The sequence below is a fragment of the Pongo pygmaeus genome, chromosome 9 (assembly GCF_028885625.2).
Source record: "Pongo pygmaeus isolate AG05252 chromosome 9, NHGRI_mPonPyg2-v2.0_pri, whole genome shotgun sequence".
Lineage (NCBI taxonomy): Eukaryota > Metazoa > Chordata > Mammalia > Primates > Hominidae > Pongo > Pongo pygmaeus.
The window spans coordinates 77397582-77409951 of NC_072382.2; the positions used below are offsets into that span (position 1 = coordinate 77397582).

The 12370-nt window shown below is 36.5% G+C and overlaps 1 protein-coding gene across 32 annotated transcripts in view; it reads left to right on the plus strand.

The window, feature by feature from the left end:
* EMSY (EMSY transcriptional repressor, BRCA2 interacting) overlaps positions 1-12370 on the plus strand; it is a 107630-nt gene that overhangs the window by 7962 nt on the left and 87298 nt on the right. For 10 of the 32 annotated variants that reach the window (XM_063671233.1, XM_063671234.1, XM_063671228.1 and 7 more), the window contains exons 3-8: positions 188-287; positions 1622-1696; positions 3052-3093; positions 6473-6648; positions 8224-8376; positions 11743-12002. In XM_063671233.1, the coding sequence (XP_063527303.1) occupies positions 188-287; positions 1622-1696; positions 3052-3093; positions 6473-6648; positions 8224-8376; positions 11743-12002 (806 nt within the window). The remainder of the gene's footprint in view (positions 1-187; positions 288-1621; positions 1697-3051; positions 3094-6472; positions 6649-8223; positions 8377-11742; positions 12003-12370) is intronic. The other 22 variants (XM_054439848.2, XM_063671230.1, XM_063671247.1 and 19 more) reach the window with 5 other exon arrangements.

The window sequence follows — 12370 nt, forward strand, 5'->3', positions numbered from 1 at the left end:
ATGAAAAACAAAATATAAAATTATAGAAGTCACATTTTAATGTTATTAGATAAAATTTTTGAAAGGAATTTAAAACAATATTTGTATTTAATTATTTTTAGTTTTTTTGCCCTGAAGCTTCACTATACATAGCCATAGTATTAAAATATTAAAGGCCTATCTTGATAAAATAATTTTCTTCTTCTAGAATTGGAGGCATATGCTGGAGTTATCAGTGCACTTCGGGCACAGGGGGATCTCACCAAGGAAAAGAAAGATCTTCTTGGAGAACTATCAAAAGTTCTTAGGTAAATTATTGTAAACGTTTGTGAGACTCTAGAAATTTCATTTTGAGGGATTTTATTACTTACCACTCTCAAATTAAGTAACTGTCAAATTAAGTTGAAGAACAGAGGTGTTCAAATTGTTGGTGCTAAGAGACTGTCCAAGTTGTGTGCTCTGTTACAGAAAATTGTATAACTTACCATTTATTGTGTAATCCAGAATGAAGAGCATGCAAACTCTTCAGAAAGACTTGAAGGCAGTTTATCTTACTTTTGGCCCACCTGGGTAAGGGAGGTTCTTTTGACATAGGTGAAGGAAAGAAGAGCAGTAACTGGATATGATGATCTAGAGTGGCATTTGTTGGAGGGAAGAGGTGATGTGAGGAAGATGCCTTAATTTACATAAATGGGTAGTGATTATGTGGTCATGGCCTTAAATATAGTCTTTTTTAAGTGAAAATATGGAAGAGGCTGTTCCTGTTACTTAACATTAATACAGGGATGTTATTCAGCCAAATTCTCAATCTTACTGTCTTCATAGTTAACAATTTGTATTTGTTTGTTGTTTATATTTCTCATAAATTCTGTTTTGTAGCCTCTTAATTCTGTTTTGGTCCATATTAGAGATTTAGCTTAAATAGTATGGAATACAATTTGAAGAGTGGTATTCATTTTATTGAGTATTTATGAATGGAATGGGTATAACCTTTTAAAAAGTTGTTTACTATTATTAACTTTACATGTGTTTAATCAGGATTAATATAAGCACATTTTTACCATTGGTAACATAATGTAATGTAGAAGATATGCAGCTAAAGTATTGAATAATAAAGGAATATTACCCTGGTGTTAAGTTGTATAGCATGTAGCCACAGGAAACAGATTATCTTGCCACTCCATTTGTTTATTATATTCATTGAACATTAAATTATAGACTCCTAAGCTTTAGAAAAGACCTTAGAAAACTCTCTTGTGACAAAATCCTCTTCTCAGCAGTCACAATTAGGAAGCCATTCAGCATCTGTTTGCATGTTTAGATAGCAGGAAGCTCTGCTAATCTTACCCATGGTCTGACATTTCTGAGATTTGGAAGTAATACCTTGATATCAGGCTGAATTTGTCTTCCTATGATTTCTAATTTGCAACTAAATATTTTCTTCAGTTACACAGAATTAGTATGAATCCTTTTCTAAGATGTTAAAGCATTTGAAGATATATATTAGACTCCTGTCTATATCTTTTCACAAAGCAATCTTGTCCCCCTTCTCCCCCCAAAAATGTTGACTTAAACATTAATGAAAGTATAGAAAAGAGCTGCCTGCTTGGCAGAGTTCTATAATGGCTATTTTTCTTCATAGCATCTCAACAGAACGCCACCGTGCTGAAGTTCGGAGAGCAGTAAACGATGAACGGTTAACAACAATTGCACATAAGTAAGCCATTAGTCGTACCATCCCTGATTTTTTATGACATAGTATAACACAGTTTTGAAACAGTCTTCCTATTGTGTAGCAGATTCCTGAGTCTTTTAAGTAACAATATCTCTATACTCAGGGATCCTGATCATAGCAGTAAAAGTAATATTAACTGTTTACTCAGTTGGTTTTTTTTTTGCATTTGGTTAGGCAAGCTTTAAGTACTCAGGTCAAAACCTGTTACAATGTAATCTGTCTAACTAAAAATCACCACAATTTAGCAGATGATTCACTTACTTGAGGCCAAGTTCAGTAACAAAGTATTGTGTCCCCTAAAAATGAAAGCCCTTTAGAGGTTCTTTGTAATGGTATTTGATATGTTATTACCTTATAAATAGGCGTTGTAACTTTTTTGATATCTGACTCATTATTTCATGTATTTTGAGATTCAGAAAAAAGTGTAAAATTTGTGTTCTGTCTTTAAGAAATATGAATATAACATCTCTTAATTTATTTTTAAAAAGTCAAAAAAAAAAAAACGATTAAAGATTCTTACCAAATTGTTTTCTGATAATTATAACTATTTAAGAGGAGGGGTGGAGGGTGGTAGAGGATTGAGGGCAGGGATTAAGCCTTAATTGAGTATGTATGGAGACAGTGCCTCCTAAAGAATACAGAGGAACAGAAATTAGCCTTTAAATGTTTATATAAGATGATAAAACATTTCATAAAATATGTTATGGTATAATTCGTTTTTTATTTTTATGTTTTAATGTTAAATAAAACTAAAGGGAAAAATTCAGTGCATTTCCATAATGTGATAACTTAAACATTGTATTTAAGTCAATTGGCAATATTTGAATTGACCCCAAAGAGCTTCATCTTGTGCTTCACTGTCCCTCATTTTACTTAACATAAAATGGGGTGCTACCTTTTCAACAGCATAGTTTGAAGGTTGAGCTGTTTATTGTGGAATTTTGAGATTCTTCACTGGTAGGTATGCACTGTAGAAATTTGGGAATTTTCCATTAGAGACATTTAGTAATCTAGTTGCTAGGCTAACATGGTTGAAACACTCAAATATTAATCAATGTGTTCCTTCTTTAATTTGCTCTAAGCTTTTGAATTGGGGTGTTCTAGAAGTAATGGTAACTGAGCCTAGATTCTAATTTGAAAACTGGTAATAGGAAATTTATGTGCTAGAGAATAAAGTAGTAAACCTTAGCTTGCATTCAGAGGCACTTAGAAACAAATTAGTATTGTAGAAGCACTGGAATGGTATTGTGGGGCAACTAGTTGTAAGTTGATGCATCAGTTTCATACTTAAAGGATAACATTTATTTAGTCTCCTTTTCCTTTTTTCCCCTTTAAAGAATGAATTTATCCTTATATTTGGGTGAAAGACCAAGTTACAGGTATGCAAATAGGTTATTATTATTTCAGGCTTTTTCTTGTATTTATTTCCAAATTGAAGCTCTCAATTATTCAGGGGCACATTATTCCATTTATGAATTAACCATGCCCCTTGCTTTCCTTCTCTTCCCCTCCTCCCCCTCCTAATACTGCCCACCCTTTAGCCATTTTGCTGCTTGGGAGTACCTCTAGTCAGAGGGTGGGAAGGGAGAGGAGGTGAAAATTTTAATTAGTCATTTTACTACTTGTTAGTTGTCCTGGAAAAGGTTTGGTGGAAGAATTTACAAGTATTTGCCAAAATATTTTTGGATAATATATGAGTTTCTTTAATCTGTTTGACCTCTCCCTTTCCCTCCTCTCTCCATCAGCATGGATAATTGAGAGTTGGCTTTTATCTGCCTGTGTTTCCTCTCCTTTCTGATTTCTTTAATACATAAATTTCATTTTTTTGAAAAGAGTTTACTTCAGTGTATAATTTTGAGCTTCTTAGGTTTTTCTGTATTCTTGTTTTAATATATTATTGTTTTAGTTGGATCAGATGTTTTATTTACTTGTTGAGCTCAAGGGGTCAGTGAGTGGGGATTGGTGAGGAAGGAATAGATCTCTCATTCTTTCCATCTCCTCTGCCCTCTTCCCCTCAGAAGCAGCAACAGAGCCAAACATTATCTATAGGAGGGCTTCATACTCCAAGCCTAGAAAAACAGCTAAAGGAATGCGCCTGAACTGACTGCATTCCCTTTCTCCTCCCCTCCCCTCCCCCCACTCAAAATAGGAGTTTAGGCCTGAAGGAATGTGGTTGAAAGGTGATGAGAAAGCTGAGAAGATTGAGCACAAAGGAGGGGGAAACAAAAGGAGTGGGATATCTGGGATCAAAGAAAAGCCTTTCTTGTGGCTTGAAACATAATATGTGTTTATTGTTTGGCACCAGGCCACTTATTAAGTAGTTTGATACTCTTAATTCAGTTTTTAATTATGTCAGAGTGTTACAGTATTAACGCCTTGGATGTCAACGAGCTTCGGATTTTTTAATTGGACCACTCTTGCCCATGTTGTCTCTAGATTCAGGAGAAAGTGTCTATCTGGAATTTCTGCTCTCCTAATCCTTTCCCCATCACTCAGACATTCACAGGATACTGCGTCAGTTTCTGTGTGAGGATGAGGATTTCTTACTGGTGCCTTATACACCAAAGGATATGTGGGCCAAGGTAGTTTCATTAGTATAACCTTAGATTTCTCAGAAAAGGGACTGGAGCAAGGTTTCCCCTGTCATACTTAGTATAAATAGAGAGACATTCTTATACTCACACTAAAGTATCTCAGTGAAGCCCTCCAGGAAGATGTTTAGTCTATAAAATCTAGTTTAGATAACTTGTGTAACTAATGCATATTTACACTTACATCTTCATTACTAAGCAAATAGGAATTTCTGATCTAATTCTAACATGATACTTAACTTTTCACTCAAAGTTTGAGCATGTTTGCATGAGTAGAAATTTGGAAGATTTATAGATCTTTCTAAAAGTTGCAGTTGTGTCTTTTGCACTGCAAGTTTTGTCTTTTCAGTAGCATATGTTCATGTGCTTCAAATTATTAATCTTCCATAATTTCTGCCACCACTTAAACAATGCACCAGGTAAGTGTAGATGTCACTTAATTTGTGTGGTAAACTCTCACCAAGCAAGCTTATTAGTGATATTATAATAAACTGATAGCAAAATAAAAGTAAGCCAAGAATATGCTGAATAGTTTTTAGAATTTTTTCCTCTAACAATGAGCTTTTCTGTCTCTTTCTTGTTTGTACCATTCTTTGTTTCAAAAGTAGCATCAACTTGGGGATTATATAATAACAAATTTGTGAGTGTTACTGAAGTTTTAGGAATTCCCCTTTCCTTTGTCTTAGGTAGGACTATGTTAAACCATAAAGGAATTTACACATTATCCACAGTAACCCAACTGGATTCATCGGCTCTTAGAAATTCCTTTCTGAGCTGAACTTAAATCCTTAAATTGTAAAAGTGATTTATTCCATTCAATGAAAGTTGGTAGTAATTCAACAGCAGTATCCAGTTGGTATACATCAAAGGCAAAACCCATTTGAAAAATTTTATACTTTCTACTTATCTGTCAAATAATTTCAGTAGTATGATTATGCTGGTCGAAGGAGACATTTACTAGTTGTGTGACCTTAGGCAAGTTATTTGATATCTCTGACTCAGTTTCCTCATCTGTAAAATGGAGGTAATAATACTACCAAATTCATAGGATTGAAGAGTTAATACATGTAATATGTTTAGAACAATCCTTGACATAAGTGCTTAATGATAACTATCATCATTACTATCGTTATTAGCATTATCATTTTTCCATTGCCCACTAACAACGGCTTTTATACTCTTATCTAAATCTGAGAATGGGTGGACATACAGAGTCTTAAACTCTAAGTTAGTTTGAAGAACCTATGGTTTCAAATGCAGAAATATTTCTGATTTAGTGAAGAGATTGATTATTTCTGAGTGAATTTAAACTTCAGCACTAATCATTAGTCAGGGTCTTTCATGGAGCCAAATTAAGAGAAGTGATACAACTACCTTTTGATATTCCAACCTCTGGTTGGATTCTTGGAATAAAATTTGCTCAAGGAATTTAGGGTAGAGAAACTGAGAGTGGTGTTTGCTTAGAGAGAGAGTTCAATTGTCTCAATTCCTTCTTAGAGTGAAGGGTGGTATAAATAAATAAAAGTAATGGTGCGTTTCTTCTAGTGTCGTTAGATCTAGTCTGTTTTTAACAGGAAGGATAATAACAATACATTGTCAGTGACACATACGGTTATATATACAGCACTCTTCTGTTCTTGTCTACTTAGGCTCCCTCGTTTACTGCCTCAGTTTCCCTTGTTTGAAAGCCTTAGAACCTCTGGCCATGCAGGCAGTTAGATAATTTTCAAAAGATTCAGTGAATTCCATCCTTAATTAAGGAAAATCTGACTTTTACAATTATAAGTGCTTTTTACTTTCTCGTGTTAATTATAAAATTAACTTCCAAAAATTAGTTGAAATACTAGTTTTCATTAGTGATAGCAGATTTAAGTTAATGAAACCAAGGCCGATATTTATTTAGAAGGCATAGGAAGATTTCTTGTAGTTTCAGTTATGTTCGTGATAAGATTCAGATTATAGAATAAACTGTGTAAGAACCTAAGTATGTGACATTCCTTGAATTATAATTATTCATAATTTTGATCTTGCTTGCTTAAAATAAAGCCTCTCCTATTCACTCAGGGCACTTTTTATAATTTAAAAAGTTATATATGTTTGAGCATATATGTTTGATTTGTTTTTAGTGATTGAAAACCCTTGTAGCAGCGCTTTCTTTTTTGTTTAGTATGTCTGGACCTAATAGCTCTTCAGAATGGTCCATTGAAGGTCGTCGATTGGTACCACTGATGCCCCGGCTCGTTCCCCAAACCGCCTTTACTGTAACAGCTAATGCTGTTGCTAATGCAGCTATCCAGCATAATGCATCTCTTCCAGTGCCTGCAGAAACAGGAAGCAAGGAAGGTGAGTAGAAAAATATGCCTGTGTTAGAGATTACTTTTCTTAGAATCTTCAAGAAAATTTTCAGAAAAGTTGTCTTATTTTTCATCTACTTTTATTCTAGTGTTTAAAGGTTATGAAACATAGTAGGAAACTCTAATTCTGAAATTAGACTGCCAGGTTTTTAGTCTTAGACAAAATTTAGGTCTCCCTTTTGTCGAAGGTGTGAATTATGTTAATCATCAAAATTGCAAAAACCTCGGAATGGATTTTTGATATCAGTGTGTCTTGTTAAAAATGAATAGAAGGCCTTAATGGATGACATTAGAAAATAAATAAAGTAACAGAAGTCATTTAGCTACTAAAAAATGATTCTGAACTGATAGCTTTAGAAAATAAAGCTGTTTTCATTTTCTGGAATCAGTGATATATGCTACTTCTTTGTTCTGGTTAATGAATGTGCTGAATCCATTCCCTGGCAGAAGGGTTTTATCATTATTTATCTAGTAATTGACACATGCTTTAAAAATCCTCCAATTCTCTAGAGGCCACCAAGAGTAATATTAAATTTGAGAGAGCATATTTGGATTGACTCAAGTAGTTTAGTTTGATGTTGCATGACAATGACCCTAAAAACAATGCATTTGTCAGGTTACTCTGGGGAATTGTCTTTGCTTACCTAGCAATGGCCATGAAACAGAGTAAGACACTCTTTTTATGCATGACAGGCTCTGTTTTAGGGTGAGAAAAGGTATATTTGGAGGAAGACAGTGTATAAACTTGGCCTCCATCGAGTTCTTTCATCTACTGACTCTCAGGTAGAGTGAAAAGAATACAGAGTTTCCACTAGTCAAATCCATGTTTGAATCTTAATTTGTCATTTCCTAGCTGTATGACCTCCAGCAAGTTTGAGCTTCTGTGAGCCTTGGGTTCCTCATCTTTAAAATGAGAATGCGATATTGTGAGAATTAGTGAAGATGTATGGAAAGGATTTAGTGTGTGGTACTTAACAAATGATGCCTGTAACTTATTCTTACTGTTGTTTAGCTGTATCCCTTCGTTGAATGATAGGTTGAAATATGATGTTGTCATTATTTTAGTTGAGTTGTTGTGCTGCTTGGATGGCAATGACTAGTGAGTTGATTTATAGAAAAGAACGTTACCTTGATTGTTTCCTAGTGGCCACGTTGGAAATTGCTAAGGTTAGGGAAAAATTATCCACCCATATCATTGGTGCTGCTATTAGTATTAAAAGGGAATACAAGTAAGTGCCTGTTGTCCCACTCCTGCCATGAGTGAAAATTATTTTCATTTTTTCTCAGTATAATTTTAAACTTTATTTCTTTGTAACTGTGTTTTTCTCCATCAGCAATGTCACCTGTAGACAAGCTGTTAAATACTTGGGAAAAATCTATTTAAGTGATAATTTTCAGGAAAGGTTATTAATGCCTTTTAATCTGTGGACCTAATACCTAGTACTGGCCTCTGACTTCTGATCACATGAAAATGTTAAAATTGGCCTGCAATAAAAATAATTTTTTTGTATGCCTGGACAGTTTTGGTGAAAGTTAACAGCAAACTTTTTTATCGTTCCTTCAGTAGTGGTTTGCTATTCCTACACAAGTACCACGTCAACCCCAACCTCTACCCCTGTTCCAAGTGGCAGCATAGCAACGGTTAAGTCTCCAAGACCTGCCAGTCCTGCCTCCAATGTAGTTGTCTTGCCAAGTGGAAGTACTGTTTATGTCAAAAGTAAGTGATATTCTCAGTGTTATCAGGGCCTTCTTGGCTGAATGCTGCAGTCTAGGCTCTGATTAGACCTGCCTTCCTGGATTAAATCGTTGGTCCACTAGCTGTTAGTAGGTTAGTTTTTGAAGATTTTAAAGAATTCCTTCCTTTACATGTGACTAGGTATATATTGCTTTTTTAATCAGTTCTGGGGTTTCAGAAGTGACTTCATTTTCATTGTCTGTGGGTAATCTGCCTTTGAACTGTGCTATCCTTAAGAATTCACTTTTTTGATTATCATGAAATAGAAATGTTGTGAATAGAAACTGAAGGAATGTGCTTATGTAATTTATTCAATATTTCTCCTATAATTTAAATCTTTGTAGTATTTTCTTAGATTATTTTATATAATGTATTATCCAGCTGTTATAGTCAGTGAAACATTCTAGAGAGCCTATCTTTATTTCTAATTGACTGTAATTTTTGAAGTTTCTTTTGTTTGTAGTTTTTAATTCCTTGATTCTACCCTATGAAGCAGTTTGGTGTCCTGTTCATTTTTTTTTCATTTTTTTGTTTTTAATTTGTGTTAAGACAGTGTTGCTTTATATATATATTTTGTAATTTATAAAGAAAAGGGGCCGGGCACGGTGGCTCATGCCTGTAATCCTAGCACTTTGGGAGGCCGAGGCGGGCAAATCACCTGAGGTCAGGAGTTCAAGACCAGCCTGGCCAACCTGACGAAACCTCGTCTCTACTAAAAATACAACAACAACAAAAAATTAGCTGGGCGTGGTGACACATGCCTGTAGTCCCAGCTACTCGGGAGGCTGAGACAGGAAAATTGCTTGAACCCGGGAGGCAGAGGTTGCAGTGAGCCGAGATTGTGCCACTGCACTCCACCCTGGGCGACAGAGCAAGACTCTGTCTCAAAAAAAAAAGAAAAAAAAAAGAAAAGTGGTTGATTTGACTCACGATTCTGCTGGTTGGAAAGTCCAAGTTTGGGTGAGGATCTTATGCTGCTTCAACTCATGGCAGAAAGTGGAAAGAGAGCAGGTGTATGCAGAGAGATCCCATGGTGAGAGAGGAAGTGAGAGACAGAAACTGAGAAAGCCAGAATCTTTTTAAATTTTATTTTTTGCTTTGATTTTCCTGTCAACTGGAGGTTGACAACTGGAGATTAAGATTTGATTTTCATTGCTGTTTTAGACAGAAACAATTCTAGGTCTTTGTCAGCCCTGTTTAAATTAAGAGTTAAAAAATTGAAGGCGTAGGGGTTATATTTTATTACTAATTTCATGAGTCATGCTATATAATTGTTTATGTCTGCTCTGCAGAGATTTTCTATGTTAAGTTGCTATGTTTCATGTTTCTCACTTGATTTTTTAAAAGTCTACAAAAACAGTTGAGGCTTTAGTTCATAAAGAAAAAACGCAGAATCTAGGACTGTTAATTAAATTTATATCTGATCTCTGCGGATTTAGCCAAGGTGGTCTTTTAAAATAACTGTAGAGACCTACTTTTTGATCATTTTTAAAACACTAGGCTGGAGCCGGGCTCAGTAGCTCACACCTGTAATCCCAGCACTTTGGGAGGCTGAGGTGGGTGGATCAGTTGAGGTCAGGCGTTCAAGACCAACCTGGCCAACATGGTGAAATTCTGTCTCTACTAAAAATACAAAAACTAGTCAGGTGTGGTGGTGGGCGCCTGTAATCCCAGCTGTTTGGGAGGCTGAGACAGGAGAATCACTTGAACCTGGGAGGCAGAGATTGCAGTGAGCTGAGATCGTGCCATGCACTCTAGCCTGGGCAACAGAGTGAGCCTCCATCTTAAAAGAAAAGAAAAGAAAAGAAAACACTAGGCCAGGCATAGTGGCTCATGCCTGTAATCCCAGCACTTTGGGAGGCCGAGGTGAGCAGATCACCCGAGGTCAGGAGTTTGAGACCAGCCTTGCAAACATGGTGAAGCCTTGTCTCTACTAAAAATACAAAAAATTAGCCAGGTGTGGTGGCAGGTGCCTGTAATCCCAGCTACTTGGGAGGCTGAGGCAGGAGAATCACTTGAATCTGGGAGGCGGAGGTTGTGGTGAGCTGAGATTATGCCACTGCACTCCAGCCTGGGCAACAGTGTGAGACTCTGTCTCATAAATAAATAAATAAATAAGTAAAATACTGAAAGTGCATCTCAAACATGAAGAAACTATTTCACATAATATGTAGTTTTAAGTAACAGGAAGATTATTGCTTTATGCTCAGAAGTCATACCAACAACATTAGTTTGAGATGTAATTGTTTATTTACCTAACTTTGTATGTGCAAGGCACTATACTGGGGAAACAAACCAATAAGACTTAGTCATTACCCTCTGGGAGCCTCTTACTAATGGGAGATATGTAGACAATCACATTGCCATCTGGTAAGTGGTACAGCTTAGGGGAGAGGTGGATTAGCTTTGCTTAGAGGAATAAGGGAAAGCTTCACTAAGGAGATGGCTTGTAGGATGATGATTGCAGAATGATGAAGAGGTCGTTGATGTTAGGTGGTATTCCCCAAGGAACAATAGTATATGGATACTCAGAGATGGGTAGAATGTGGTTAAGGTGGCTTTGGGGAATGGTGAGCAGTTCAGAATCCCAAGATTATAGGGGTACATGGGGTTGGATGTAACAGGTATTGTGTTCTTGGAAAGATATGGAGTCTTGAATGATACGGTAATGATTTTGTGCCTCATCTTGTAGGGAGATAAAAACTACTAAAGGATTTTAGGCAGTGCATAGGCATGATGAGATGTGAAATTTTGCAACTAGTAGTAGGATTGAGGGTAGGTAGAAGTGGACAGACTGGAAGCATGGACATCTTTTAGGTGATTGTTGCTAAGATACAGGCAGGAGATAAGAAGGCCTGACATGGCCATAGGTTTAAAGAAAGGAGAGAAGGCCAGGCACGGTGGCTCACACCTGTAATCCCAGCACTTTGGGAGGCCAAGGTGGGTGGATCACCTGAGGTCAGGAGTTCAAGACCAGCCTGGGCCAACATGGTGAAACCCTGTCTCTACTGAAAATATAAAAATTAGCTGACTGTGGTGGCGGGCATATGTAATCCCAGCTACTTGGGAGGCTGAGGCAGAATAATCGCTTGAACCTGGGAGGGAGAAGTTGCAGTGAGCTGAGATCACACCACTGCACTCCAGCCTGGGCGACAGAGTGAGACTTTCTCTTAAAAGAAAGGAGGGAAGGCATTCAGAGACCACTTCTCTGAGGGAGGATTGATAGAACTTATTGGCTAACGGCTTAAGACAGAGAGAGGACAAGGATGATATAAGGATTTTAAAAATAAAGTTTATAATGCAAGATTAGTTTGGTATACATACAGCAATATTGTCATTGCCCTTCAGGTGTAAGCTGTTCAGATGAAGATGAAAAACCCAGAAAACGAAGGCGAACAAACTCTTCCAGCTCCTCTCCTGTTGTTCTAAAGGAAGTTCCAAAGGCCGTTGTTCCAGTCTCAAAGACGATCACTGTGCCTGTGAGTGGTAGTCCCAAGATGAGCAACATCATGCAGAGCATTGCCAACTCCTTACCACCCCACATGTCTCCTGTGAAAATAACCTTCACTAAACCGTCAACACAGACAACAAACACAACAACACAGAAGGTATGTGGTGGAGGGAGTCTCTGCCTGCCAATTGTTTCTTTTAGACAGTATCATTCAGATTTAATAAACATGCACTGAGTGCTTACTATGTGCTTGGCATTATGCTGGGGGTGTTCACATCTTTTGCTTTGTTTAATTCTCCAGATAAGGCTTTGGGATAGGTATTATTTCACTTTTGCAGATGAGGCTTTCCGATGTTAAATGACTTGCATAATATGACACAGTTAGCCGAATCTCTTCTAAGAATTGTGCTCTATTTTATAGTTGTAATCCTATTTGGAAAAAATTTAAAATAGAAAAAAATTTTAACCTATATTTGTATGACCTTCCCTGTAGCAACTCAGATTTTAATTTGCCAAAGTAGTAAA